The sequence below is a fragment of the Staurois parvus genome, unplaced genomic scaffold (assembly GCF_062004578.1).
Source record: "Staurois parvus isolate SC_StPar_1 unplaced genomic scaffold, SC_StPar_1.0 ptg000117l, whole genome shotgun sequence".
Lineage (NCBI taxonomy): Eukaryota > Metazoa > Chordata > Amphibia > Anura > Ranidae > Staurois > Staurois parvus.
Genome location: NW_028317913.1, coordinates 197,639 through 212,468, shown reverse-complemented (window position 1 = coordinate 212,468; position 14,830 = coordinate 197,639). Strand labels below are relative to the sequence as shown.

Here is a 14,830-nt window from a genome sequence, read left to right as displayed (position 1 = left end):
CAGGAAAATCAAAGAAGGTCTAAAGTTACCTGTGAGTACTGTTACAATTAGAAGACGCCTATGTGAAGCCAAGCTATCTGCAAGAAGCCCCCGCAAAGTCCCACTGTTGAAAAAAAAGACGTGCTGAAGAGGTTACAATTTGCCAAAGAGCACATTGACTGGCCTAAAGAGAAATGGCGCAACATTTTGTGGACTGATGAAAGTAAGATTGTTCTTTTTGGGTCTAGTGGCCGGAGACAGTTTGTCAGACGACCCCCAAACACTGAATTCAAGCCACAGTACACTGTGAAGACAGTGAAGCATGGTGGTGCAAGCATCATGATATGGGGATGTTTCTCATACTACGGTGTTGGGCCTATTTATTGCATACCAGGGATCATGGATCAGTTTGAATACATCAGAATACTTGAAGAGGTCATGCTGCCTTATGTTGAAGAGGAAATGCCCTTGAAATGGGTGTTCCAACAAGACAACGACCCCAAACACACCAGTAAACGTGCAACATCTTGGTTCCAGACCAACAAGATTGACGTTATGGAGTGGCCAGCCCAATCCCCGGATCTTAATTTAATAGAAAACTCGTGGGGTGACATCAAAAATGCAGTTTCTGAGGCAAAACCAAGAAATAGAGAAGAACTGTGGAATGTAGTCCAATCATCCTGGGCTGGAATACCTGTTCACAGGTGCCAGAAGTTGGTTGACTCCATACAACACAGATGTACAGCAGTTCTCAGAAACATTGCTTATACAACTAAATATTAATGAAGTGATTCAAAGGAAAGCAAAATCTTCAAACATTTTTCAGTTTATATAGTGAATGTTTGAGTTTGTAAAGAAGGATACAAACACTGCGATTTTTTTGAACAGTCTAATATTCACTTTTCTTCAATTTTTTTAGAGGAACAACACAAATGTGATATATTTTTCTTCATGTTTTGATTTGGAATAGAATGTGTAGTGTTCCCAATGCATTTGTGTGTATGGAAATAAAAGCTATTAGAAGGATTTTGAGCTTTATTCACTTTTTTCAACACACTATTATTTTGAACACAACTGTATGCTTCAATGCATGAAGCCCTATGATTGTATGTATTTATATGTACAAATGTAAAATCTGCAGATCTGTGCAGGTCTGGATGCCGCTGCATCTGACTTTTCTTTTGCACAGCTAAACACAGCACACATTTTTGTTTGTAGATACAGCTGTGTGTGTTGCCTCACTGTTTACTATAGTGCAGCGTTTAGATGCGTACAAAAACGTATGCTTACATGCATCTACTGTAAACGCTGCATTTTAGACACCTGTGAAATAAGCTTTTACTGGTCAGTAAGAGTAGCTTTCTGACTACCACTCTAAAGCCTAGTACACACTATGAGAAAATCGGATGACCGATCGTCCAATTTTCCTCAAAAGTGCATATCATGATGTAGGGTCATTCTATGCTTCTGATTACATGTGTTTATTTCTGTAAGAAAAATTTATTTTTGGGATTCTTCGGGGGCGAAAAATTGAGAAAGGCTGCACTAGATAGTCCATTAAAAAAAATCATCATACGCTCTTAGGCCCCATTTACACAGTGATATGCATTAGTGTGATACGGTGTTGTTCATTCTGAAAGAGCACTACATTATGAATGGCACCATAATTAATCTTTTGCTGGCAGGTGAGCGTTTCAGCGCACCACAACACATGGTAAACCACTATTATAGGCTGTAGTGCACTACATTAAAAAAAAAAAATAGTGCTTGAACCTTTTTGGTGTGTTAGGCAACTCATTCAAATGAATGGCCTGCCTTTTTACAAAGTGTGTGTGCGCCTTATGCAATGTCCTTCTCCAGCCAAAATGATATTTTTATTTTTATTTCCGATAAAGGGAGAAGGATTAGAACCACTGTTTGGATTTAAACGCTGTAAATATCCCCTGCTATATGTGAAACTCATTACCTCTACAGTAAATGAAGGGAGTTTTATATGGGGACGCAAACAGTAATATAAATGTGAGGCAGTTCTAACCTTTCCCCACTTTACGGGAAAAACAGTTCTTATTACTGTCTGTGCGTCCTATAGATATTCCCTCACTTTCTGTTATGTCTGAAACTGAACCCAGACTTAGGGCTCATTCGCACCACACAGCACAAGTTTTGGGCTTACTAGTATGTGGTGTGAACACGTGCTGATGTACACAGCAATGAGGTTTTTTTGTGCAGCTGTATGCAATTTATATTCAATACAGTATGTTGAGATGTGTTAGAGAGTTGTAATGTGCTGCATGAAATTTTAACCTGTCTTACATTTTTTTTTTTTTTTTTTTAGGGGACATCAACACAGTGTGTTAGTGTGAACTGAAGCCATAGGACATAAGATTAAGCAGCCAAACACAGCTGGGGTGTCTGAGCCCTAAGTCCTGCTTAAATGAAATATAATAAAGCATGACATGGTTTTAAAATAAGCCACTGAAATTGCTAAATGTAATTTATATGCTTTTCCCTGTTCTCTGCATGAGGAAGAACTTAAAGCCCAAATCCAGGCACAATCCATTTCATATTGAAGTGCATCATAGCCCATAATATGTTCCTTGCTGTTATGAAAAACTTTCTGCCTGCAAAGACTTAAGAAAAACCCTTCACTGGGTCTCACTTTATAGTACAGCTCCTGCTGTACTTCTGGCTCCCCGCTGCATCAGAGAGACAGACACCAGTACTGGTGTTGTGCCTCTGCCCCTTCTCTGTTCTGCCATTTACAAAACACAGCCTGCAATGATGCTGCAAAAAAAAAAAAAACAATCCTTTTCTTCTGACCCCTCAACAACTAGAAGGCCTGTTGGACATTTCCGGAAATACATTTGTTATCTGTGGATTCTGAAACAACATGTGACACTTCATTAAAGTACTTTCAGACAGAACAGAAAGTGAGGGAATATCTATAGGACACACAGAAAGTAATAAGAATGTGTTTTCTAGTAAAGTGGAGAAAGGTTAGAACTTCCCCAGATTTATATTACGGTTTGCATTCCCATGTAAACTCCTTTCATTTACTGTCTAGGTAATGAGTGTCACATATAGCAGGGGACATTTACAGCATTTAAATCCAAACAGAGGTTCTAACCCTTCTTACTTTATCCAAAATTAAAATAAAAAAATAATTTTGGCTGCAGATGGATGTTGAGTTCATACTTCAACACATGACAAGGGAAGCACAGTGGCTACGTAAATGGTTAGCACTTCTGCCTGGCAGTACTAGGGTTGTTGGTTCAAATCCCATCCATGGCACCACTTGCCTGGAGTTTGCATGTTCTCCCTGTGCTTGCGTGGGTTTCCTCCGGGTACTCCAGTTTCCTCCCACACTCCAAAGACATGCTGGTAGATTGGCTCGTCTAAAATTGGCCCTAGTATATGAATGTGAGTTAGGGACCTTAAAATGTACACTCCATGAGGGTTACGGACTGATGTGAATGTACAATATATATATGTAAAGCATTGCATAAATTGATGGAGCTATATAAGTACTTGTAATAAATAAGACAGAAGTATACAAAATATAATTTTAGATATTGCCACTAGATGGTGCCATGGCCAAAGTGAATTCAATTGCAGCCATCAAAATGCATAAACTATACGAAGAGTATTTCTGGAATTTTCAGCCTAACATGAAACTAAAAATCCAAACATAACAAACAGTCACATGACGACAGATTCTGAAAGTCTTTTACTTACGTTTTCTATTACAAATGTCCATTCTTTGTCTTCAAACTCTTCTGCATGCGGGTCCTAAAACAGAAAGGTTTATAAAGGTTTATATGACAGGGCCAAACAAGGTGTACTGTATTGCTGAATTCATATGTAGAAGTTGGCTGGATGGTAAGAATCCTCCAAACATTCAGGCCTTTGTAATATAAACAAGAGGCCTGCACTCTATCAGCATGTATACAACTTGCTATGACCACAATACTACTAGTTTAGTTCATAGGAGAAATTACTGGGTATGAACTTCAAATCTGGACTATAAAGTGATTGTAAACCTCAAACATGAAATATAAGCAACGCATATCCCTCTATAGTGTGTACTTGTCTCAATTAGGAGCACGAAGTGTCATTTCTGTCTGCTGCTCTGTTCCTCTGCATGAGTCACTTCTGTCAAGTTTTCCTAACACCAAGAGAAAAATGGAGACGAGGAGTAACCTTTAGCAGATTGACAGCCTCAGCTCTGTACCTGTGAGCTATGTGGAGAGGGGTTGAGGGCATGTCCCTTCCATCCAAAGAGCTCTGAGAACTCTCCTCACTGAGCTCTACAGTGTGTAATTTCAGCATTCTGACACCATTTTTCTGAACTCTCAGAAAAGCTTTCTAAATTCAGCACTTTGAATGGAAGTGGCGAAGAGAATACTGCAGATAAACAGATACAACTTATGTAGGAAGATTTGTTTAATCTCTGTGATCACCTGAGGCCAGTCATTTCACTTGGTATATGTAAGGGTTTGCAACCACTTTAAACTTGTCTTGTGACAGGTGTACCAGTGTCAATTACTGCCTACTCACTTCCTCACAAAGTGCATTTTTCCTGGGACCACTGAGGGGTGCACTGGACCTACAGTTGACCTCCTAAGCTGATCCCGTAGTTTTGGGTTCCCATTGACTTGTGTGGGGAGAGAAGCAGTTCCAATGTGAACAAAAGCCCTTGGACATCAGCCTTTACACATAATCCATCCACATTCACAACAGAAATTATCTGGAAAACACCCCTATGCAAGCCCACCCATACTCATTCAACTGCATTCCAACAATGGTTTGTAAATATAAATTGATAGGGAACCTATACAGAGAATTAGGAGAGCTGCCACTGTTGCCATCCTCAGAAAGCCATTTGCCTGGCTATCTTTACACTTCACTGCTTTCTGAATTCCTGAACTCAGTAAAGTCAGATCTCTGGGTCTCCATACTTGTTCTGAAGGTACTGAAGCCATGAAGATAAACGTGACAGCCAGGAAACTGGTATTCTATGAAGTCAGCAAAGATAGCCTAAGTATTTCTTCCAGCACAGGTTTATGATAGCTGCCTTCTAAAGATGCTAGTTGACTGGCTATATCTGACTTCTATACTCCTGTGTGACTCACCAGAACAAGCATTAAGCAAATAAAAGCCAGAACAAAGTCAGTATGGCTTATTCCTAGTCTTGTTCTGAACAAGTGACCCAAAAAGTCATGAAGCCAAAGCATTGTGGCCAGGCTTTTTTTCTTTTTTTTTTTTTAGAAAGATTGCTCATCAGAATGGAAGCCTCTATACAGGTGAAACTCAAAAAATTAGAATATCGTGCAAAGGTTCATTTATTTCAGTAGTGCAACTTAAAAGGTGAAACTAATATATGAGATAGACTCATTACATGCAAAGCAAGATAGTTCAAGCCATGATTTGTCATAATTGTGATGATTATGGCTTACAGCTCATGAAAACTCCAAATCCACAATCTCAGAAAATTAGAATATTGTGAAAAGGTGCAATATTCTCGGCTCAAAGTGTCCCACTCTAATCAGCTAATTAAGCCATAACACCTGCAAAGGGTTCCTGAGCCTTTAAATGGTCTCTCAGTCTGGTTCAGTAGGAATCACAATCATGGGAAAGACTGCTGACCTGACAGTTGTGCAGAAAACCATCATTGGACACCCTCCATAAGGAGGGAAAGCCTCAAAAGGTAATTGCAAAAGAAGTTGGATGTTCCCAAAGTGCTGCATCAAAGCACATTAATAGAAAGTTATGTGGAAGGGAAAAATGTGGCAGAAAAAGGTGCACAAGCAGCAGGGATGACCGCAGCCTGGAGAGGATTGTCAGGAAAAGGCCATTCAAAAGTGTTGGGGACTTTCACAAGGAGTGGACTGAGGCTGGAGTCAGTGCATCAAGAGCCACCACACATACGGATCCTTGACATGGGCTTCAAATGTCGTATTCCTCTTGTCAAGCCGCCCCTGAACAACAAACAACATCAGAAGCGTCTTACCTGGGCTAAAAACAGACCTGGTCTGTTGCTCAGTGGTCCAAAGTCCTCTTTTCTGATGAGAGCAACTTTTGCATCTCACTTAGAAACCAAGGACCCAGAGCATAAAGGAAGAATGGAGAGGCACACACTGCAAGATGCTTGAAGTCCAGTGTGAAGTTTCCGCAGTCTGTGTTGATTTGGGGAGCCATGTCATCTGCTGGTGTTTGTCCACTGTGCTTCATTAAGTCCAGGGTCAACGCAGCCGTCTACCAGGAGATTTTGGAGCACTTCATGCTTCCTTCCGCAGACAAGCTTTATGGGGATGCTGACTTCATTTTCCAGCAGGACTTGGCACCTGCGCACACTGCCAAAAGCACCAAAACCTGGTTCAATGACCGTGGGATTACTGTGCTTGATTGGCCAGTAAACTCGCCTGACCTGAACCTCATAGAGAATCTATGGGGCATTGCCAAGAGAAAGATGAGAGACATGAGACCGAACAATGCAGTAGAGCTGAAGGCTGCTATTGAAGCATCCTGGTCTTCCATAACAGCTCAGCAGGGCCACAGGCTGATAGCTTCCATGCCACGCCGCATTGAGGCAGTAATTGGTGCAAAAGCGGTCCAAACCAAGTACGGAGTACATATGCATGCTTATACTTTTCAGAGGTCCGATATTGTTCTATGTACAATCCTTGTTTTATTGATTGCATGTAATACTCTAATTTTCTGAGATTGTGGATTTGGGGTTTTCATGAGCTGTAAGCCATAATCATCACAATTATGACAAATCACGGCTTGAACTATCTTGCTTTGCATGTAATGAGTCTATCTCATATATTAGTTTCACCTTTTAAGTTGTATTACTGAAATAAATTAACTTTTGCACGATATTCTAATTTTTTGAGTTTCACCTGTGTATATATATATATGTATATATATATATATATATACATATACACATATATATATATATATATATATATATATATATATATATATATATATATATATATATACACATATACACATATATACACACATACATACATACACACACACGTATATATATATATATATATATATATATATATATATATATATATATATATAATTTATGGCAAGTTGTCTTTAAAGTGTCAACCCACCACAATACTGGCAGACTATAGTTTGCAGTACATGATGGTGAACAGAATCACTCATCATCCAGATTTCAAATTGTGAAAACTCCATTATCCATTATGAAGTCTCTTGCTCCCTGCATGTATTTTCATTTATTTTAAATTACAGAGGGAACATCAGGAAGACTCCAAATCCCAGTACTGCAACAGCAGTAGTGAGACTAAAGTGGGGAGGTAGAGCTGAAAACAAATCAGGCAGATGTCAAAGGAGTCCCTGAGACATGCAAGAAGCAAATGGGATTTTCCCATTTGCAACACCCAGCATCAGCTTTGGGCACATAAGCCATTGAAGTATAAGGAGTCCATGCCTGGCAGTACTATGTATTACGCACATTTACTACAAACCTAATGGGCGGAAATCAGAGACTAGCAAACTATTCAAAACTTTTCCTGCTATTGAGCAATCTATCATCTAATGCAAAAAATCTGTTCAGATCTCTTATTTATATATTGTCAGGATATTTCACGGTTTTGCTCAGAAGTTCACATTCAAGAACTTGGCTTTACTGAACACTAGATGACACAGTAGATGGTAAAGCTGAATACGGGAAGGGAAAACTGGCATTTTTCCAACAAGATTTCAAGTACAACAAAATACTGACTGGAATAATAGATGTTTAAAAGCTCCCAAGTGGCCTGTGTCTTCCAAACATAGACCAGAGCTACATCAGCAGAACAGCGGTGTATGATGTAAAGACAGAAAGCATACAAAAGACTGATGCAAACACACCAACACCGTGCCAGCTGGTGAATGATCAGACATATATGTACAGTGACTTGCGTTATTCTGCACCTGATCAACACCAACCACCACAAGGGAACAATTGTTTTCTATGTGCCCTGTTGACACAACACTAGTGTGATATGTGGTGAAGAAAAGTGCAGACATGCTGCACCGCTCCACAGCACATGGCATGGCACCGCAGAATATAGCAGTTCAGAGACACGTCAATAGAGTGTAACTTTGCCCACTCTCAATAAAGTGAGAAAAAAAAAATGTAAACAGAACAGTGAGCAGTTACAATGCAATGCACCATCTTCTCACCACCAGGCAAAAACAAACACCAACCTGCATGCTGCTGGTGTCCATACACTAGACGAAAAATGGCTTGAAAATGTCATTTTGACAGTTCATTCGTTTCTTGTCCAGTTAATGGGCACAAATCGAAAATCGGTAATGACATTTTTAAGCCATAAAATCAAAAGAAAAGTTTGGAAAACTTCTGCTGAACAGACGGAACTGAAAGGTTAATGTGTTTCTCACCAATTAGAAACTGAACTGTTGGTACTGCGCATATGTGACCCAGAAGCAAAAAAAAAGGACAAAAAACAAATTCATTTATGTCCAATGAACCATTTTTTTTAAATTCAGTCATTACATGATGACAATATCATTTGCTCTTACAACCATGTGTTCATCTTTCGAAAACCCGTTCGAACAATTTATCAAATAGTGTATGGCTAGCATAAAACAGAACAGTTTGGCATGTGGCTAGTGTGAACGGGCCCCAAAAAGGTGACCTGTCACAAACCTCCAACAGAACACAGTTTTCTTTCCTGCCTGTGAAAACCCAAGTCAAAACGCAGGTCAGCAAATTCCCATGAACTTCAATTGAGTAGCCAGTGGTGTATTTATGTTTTGTGCTGCCCTAGGCAACACAAAAATCGCCGCCCACCCCCCCCCAGTGCACCCCCACTGTCTCTAGTGTAGTAACGTTTGCTGGGCGGAACTTAGTGGTCGGCCATATCTTTCTGTGAAGGTGTCAGTTAGTGGTATGAGTGGCGAGAAGGTGTCAGTTAGTGGTAAGAGCGGCGAGAAGGTGTCAGTTAGTGGTATGAGCAGCGAGAGGGAGTCAGTTAGTGGTATGAGTGGCGAGAAGGTGTCAGTTAATGGTATTAGCAGCAAGAGGGTGTCAGTTAATGGTATGAGTGGCGAGAGGGTGTTAGTTAGTGGAATGAGCGGCGAGAAGGTGTCAGTTAGTGGTATTAGCAGCGAGAAGGTGTCGTTAGTGGTATTAGCAGCGAGAAGGTGTCAGTTAGTGGTATGAGCAGCGAGAGGGAGTCAGTTAGTGGTATGAGTGGCGAGAAGGTGTCAGTTAATGGTATTAGCAGCAAGAGGGTGTCAGTTAATGGTATGAGTGGCGAGAGGGTGTTAGTTAGTGGAATGAGCGGCGAGAAGGTGTCAGTTAGTGGTATTAGCAGCGAGAAGGTGTCGTTAGTGGTATTAGCAGCGAGAAGGTGTCGTTAGTGGTATTAGCAGCGAGAAGGTGTCGTTAGTGGTATGAGTGGCGAGAAGGTGTCAGTTAGTAGTATGAGCGGAGACAAGGTGTCGTTAGTGGTATGAGCGGCGAGAGGGTGTCAGTTATTGGTATGAGTCAACCACCTGGCAGTCTCTGGTCAGTCTCTGGTCAGTCACCTGGCAGTCTCTGGTCAGCCCCCCCCGTAGTATACATAGTATACACAGCAGTCGGATGGAGATCACTCACCAGGCGGGGCGGAGACAAAGAGGGGGGCATGTATTGCCCTCGCAGCTGCATTTCCTTTCCCTCTTCCACCTCTGTGACAGAGATCCCTGTCTCCCCTGGACACTGCCATCCTCCGGGATCATCTCTCAGACCTGGCTCCCCACCGCCATCCACTGAGGAGAGTTCCAACCCTCAGAGCAGCCTATAGCCTGGTCGGGCGCACTGGATGCTGGGAGTTTTAGTCCTGCCCCTTCACAGCCTGCCGGGATTGTAGTTCAGGGCGGCGAGAGAGAGGACTACAACTCCCAGCATGCAGTGCGCCCGGCCAGGCTATAGGCTGCTCTGAGGGTCGGAGCTCCCTGCAGTGGATGGTGGTGGGGAGCCAGGACTGAGAGATGATCCCAGATGACAGCAGTGTCCAGTGGAGGCCTGATACTCCCACTCCTCACTGTATTCCTCAGCTGTAGTGACATCAAAGACGTCCCTTCTTCCGAGGTGCGGCACCGCCCCCCTGTAAAGTGCCACCCTAGGCAAGTGCCTTGTTTGCCTCACAGCAAATACGCCCATGGGAGTAGCGTACACAACAGTTCAAAGTCTGCAACTGTCCTGCCTTGTATTTATCAGATGCAGCATGTCCTATAGAGGTGAGTTTGAGGAACAGACAGAGCAGGTCAACTGTCATAATTTAACGCATGCTTTTGAACAGCACTGCATTAGAATTTAAATCCCTGCATTTATCAAGATCAAGATCAGCAATCGACATGGGCCAATCTACACAGGCAAAAATGACAGTTTGAAAATATATGGGAAGCCTGCTAATACTCCATGACCACCTCAGGACACAGAAGAAATAAATATATACATGATGGTCACTCTCTTTCAATATCTATTCACATAAAACTGGGTCACTGTAACAACATCTGCCGAAACATAACACATTTGGTTTTGTGGTTGGATGTCGTTACACTGACCCAATTTTATATGAATGACAATCTGAAGATCATGGCCATTACAGGCAGATCATGATGTTTTAGGTACAGAGGCAGTTTGTTGGGATGTCTCTTTTGCCAGGTACAGAGCCTTGAAAAAGTATTCATACCCCTTGAAATTTTCCACATTTTGTCATATTACAACCAAAAACGTAAATATATTTTATTGGGATTTTATGTTATAGACCAGTGGTGGGCAACCTTTTTTTTCAACTGAGCCAAATCTCGCCAAAACCACGATTGAAATTTATTTTGAGAGCCACATTTTTAAAACTGAAAATACATCTCCCTTTTAGTAATTCATCCCCCATAGTAATTCATCCCCCATAGAGTAATTCATCCCCCATAGAGTAATTCATCCCCCATATAGCAATTCATCCCCCATATAGCAATTCATCCCCCATATAGTAATTCATCCCCCATAGTAATTCATCCCCCCATAGTAATTCATCCCCCCATAGTAATTCATCCCCCCATAGTAATTCATCCCCCATAGTAATTCATCCCCCATAGTAATTCATCCCCCATAGTAATTCATCCCCCATATATTAATTCATCCCCCATATAGTAATTCATCCCCCATATAGTAATTCATCCCCCATATAGTAATTCATCCCCCATATTAATTCATCCCCCATATTAATTCATCCCCCATAGTAATTCATCCCCCATATAGTAATTCATCCCCCATAGTAATTCATCCCCCATAGTAATTCATCCCCCATATAGTAATTCATCCCCCATAGTAATTCATCCCCCCTATAGTAATTCATCTCCCATATAGTAATTCATCTCCCATATAGTAATTCATCCCCCATATAGTAATTCATCCCCCATATAGTAAGTCCCCCATATAGTAAGTCCCCCCCCATATAGTAAGTCCCCCATATAGTAATTCATCCCCCATATAGTAATTCGTCCCCCATATAGTAAGTCCCCCATATAGTAAGTCCCCCCCCATATAGTAAGTCCCCCCCATATAGTAATTCATCCCCCATATAGTAAGTCCCCCCCCATATAGTAAGTCCCCCCTGTGTCAATTCACTTACCTTTGCTCCGCGCGTTCCTCTCGCCGTGCTTCCCGCGCCGTTCTGGTCTTCAGGGCGGACTGTGAGAGGAGAGGAGTTCGTCACGCTGCCCCGCCTACATCCTGGCTGCCCCGCCTACATCCTGACAGCTGCAGAGTCCTGACTTTTGGGGCGGCCGCCCGAGAGAGGGGAGGGGAGGGGGCGGCCGCCCTGCACACGCCCGTCCGAGAGGAGGGAGAGGAGGGAGAGGAGGGAGAGGAGGGGGAGCGGGCGCCCGGCACACAGAAGAGCCGCATTTAAGCTTGTAAAGAGCCGCATGTGGCTCGCGAGCCGCGGCTTGCCGACCACTGTTATAGACCAACACAAAATGGCACATAATTGTGAAGTGGAAGAAAAATGATAAAAAAAAGTTTTCAAAATGTATTACAAATGAATATCTGAAATGTGTGGAGTGCATTTGTATTCAGCCCCCCTGAGGCAATACTTTCACTGCAATTACAGCTGAAAGTCTGTTTAAGTATGTCTCTCAGACGTTTTGTGCCCATTCTTCTTTGCAAAATAGCTCAAGTTCTGTCAGACTGGATGAAAAGCGTCTGTGAACAGCAATTTACAAGTCTCGCCACAGATTCTCAATTGGATTTAGGTCTGGACTTTGGCTGGTTCATTCTAACACATGAATATGCTTTGATCTAAACCATTCCATTGTAGCTCTGGCTGTATGTTTAGGGTCGTTGTCCTGCTGGAAGGTGAACCTCCGCCCCAGTCTCAAGTCTTTTGCAGACTCTTAACAGGTTTTCTTCTAAGATTGCCCTGTATTTGGCTGTGTGGTGTGTTCAGGGTGATGTGCAGTGGTAATTTTCCTCCACGCATAGAGTTTTGCTTTTAGGTTAGAAAGTTCCATTTTGCTCTCATCTGACCAGAGCCCCTTCTTCCACGTTTGCTGTGTCCCCCACAATGGCTTCTCGCAAACTGCAAATAGGACTTCTTATGGCTTTCTTTCAGCAATGGCTTTCTTCTTGCCACTCTTCCATAAAGGCCAGATTTGTGGAGTGCACGACTAACAGTTGTCCTATGGATAGATTCTCCCACCTGAGCTGTGGATCTCTGCAGCTCCTCCAGAGTTATCATGGGCTTCTTGGCTGCTTCTCCGATTAATGCTCTCCTTGCCCGGCCTGTCAGTTTAGGTGGACGGCCATGTCTTGGTAGGTTTGCAGTTGTGTCATAATCTTTCCGTTTTTCCGATGTTCAAAGCTTCCCAGTGTTCACTGGAAGAAACACCAATACAAAGTTCCTCCCCCAACTTCTGTACAGAGCACTTAAATTGGTTGTAAAGGCTCAAGGTTTCTCACCTTCATGCATTCTACACATGAAGGTAAAAAACCTTCTGTGTGCAGCAGTGCCCCCAACCCCCTCAATATTTACCTAAGCCTCATCGTCAGTGATCCAGCGATGTGAACAACAGCCTCGGCTGTTCCGGGTCTCTGCCTTCTCATTGGCTGAGGCAGCAAGCAGGAGCCATTGGCTCCCACTGCAGTCAATCACAGCCAGTCAGCCAAGAAGGAGAGAGAGGGGGCGGGGCCAAGCTGCAGCTCCATGTGTGAATGGACACACGGAGCAACTGGTGCCCACCTAGCAAGTTGCTTGATATGGGGGCACCTGACAGCAGCGAGGAGCCTGCTGGGGACCCGAGAAGAGGAGCATTCAGGCTGCTCTGTGCAAAACCACTACATACAGTAGGTAAGTATAGCATGTTTGTTATTTTCCAAAAAATAAATAAATTAACCTTTAGAATCGCTTTAATTCAACTCCAACTCCCCCTCTTCACTACAACTCTCACCTCCCCTTTATTAGCACAGAACTCCTGCCCCTCCCACCCCATCCCCCAGTACAGAGTTCCCCCCCCCCCTCCTCTTCCGCCTTTAATGGTATCACTGGAAAGGAAAAATGTCTCTGCATTGGTGGTGTCACTGAAAGGAAAAAATGTCCCTGTAGTGGTGGCATCACCAAAAATAAAAAAAGTGTATAAAGCGAGCGCTCAAAAGTTATTCAATTCGACTATAAACTGTATATTAAATTCAGCAGCAATTGCACCAACATAGGATATCCATAAGCCCCGTCAGAATAAGAAAAGGTATAAAAAGCTAAAAAATGACACAAATAAAATACTGAACAATCAAGTGTACATGGTGCTCATGTGTTGCACCCAAAATGAACATTCGTAATATTCTATGTGCTTCTGGTGAGTGCGTATTTCATTAATAGATGAACGGAGTCATGTCACAAGGAATATAAGACATCTATAAAATTGAAAGTCACCTCTTGAGATTGCTGACCTTCCTGAGTAAAGCCTGCACGTTTTCTCATGAATATTAAGACTGTTCATTTCGGGTGCAACACAGGTACACTTGATTGTTCAGTATTTTATTTGTGTCATTTTTTAGCGCTGCACTTTTTATATCTTTTCTTAAAAATAAAAAAAGGCCCCGAGTCGGTGGTGTCACTGAAAGGAAAACTGCCCATGCACTGGTGGCATCACTGAAAAGAAAAAATATCCGTGTGTCAGTGAAGAAACACCAATACAAAGCTCCTCCCCCACCCCCAGTACAGCGCTCTTCATTCAACCCTGACCCCCCCTCCTCACTACAAATCTCAACCCCATCCACTTTATTAGCACAGAACTCCTGCTTCTCCCATCCCACTCCCCAGTACAGAGCTCCCTCCAGTATACAGATCTCCAAACTTCGACCTCTCTCAAAAGTACAGAGAGCTCCCATACCTCCGAGCATCCCCAAGTATACAGACTCCCCCCCTCCTGCCTCTCCCCCCAGTACACAGAGCTTCCCCTCTCCTTCCTCTCTCCATACTACACAGAGCTCCCCCCCAGTACACAGAGCTTTCCCCAAGTACACAGAGCTCCTTCCTCTCCCCCTCAGTACACAAAACTCCCCCTCCTCCCCCTCTGCCCAGTATACTGAGCTCCGCCTCCTCCCTCTCCCCTCAGTACACAGAATAACCCCCTCCCCCCAGTACACAGAGCAACCCCCATTACACAGAGAACCTCCCAGTTTACAGAACTCGCCCTCCCCTTCTCCCCCACTTCCCCAGTACACAGAGTTTCCCCCCAGAACACAGAGCTCAGCTCCCCTCCAGTACACAGAGCTCATCTGTTGTCATATATCAACACAGAATCCTGCACAGGA

At 42.9% G+C, this 14,830-nt stretch overlaps 1 protein-coding gene across 7 annotated transcripts in view; it reads right to left on the bottom strand.

The window, feature by feature from the left end:
• The window catches only part of EHBP1 (EH domain binding protein 1), a 547,128-nt gene that overhangs the window by 420,501 nt on the left and 111,797 nt on the right, over window positions 1-14,830 (bottom strand). For all 7 annotated transcript variants that reach the window (XM_089671985.1, XM_089671988.1, XM_089671986.1 and 4 more), the window contains exon 5: window positions 3,715-3,768. In XM_089671985.1, the coding sequence (XP_089528111.1) occupies window positions 3,715-3,768 (54 nt within the window). The remainder of the gene's footprint in view (window positions 1-3,714; window positions 3,769-14,830) is intronic.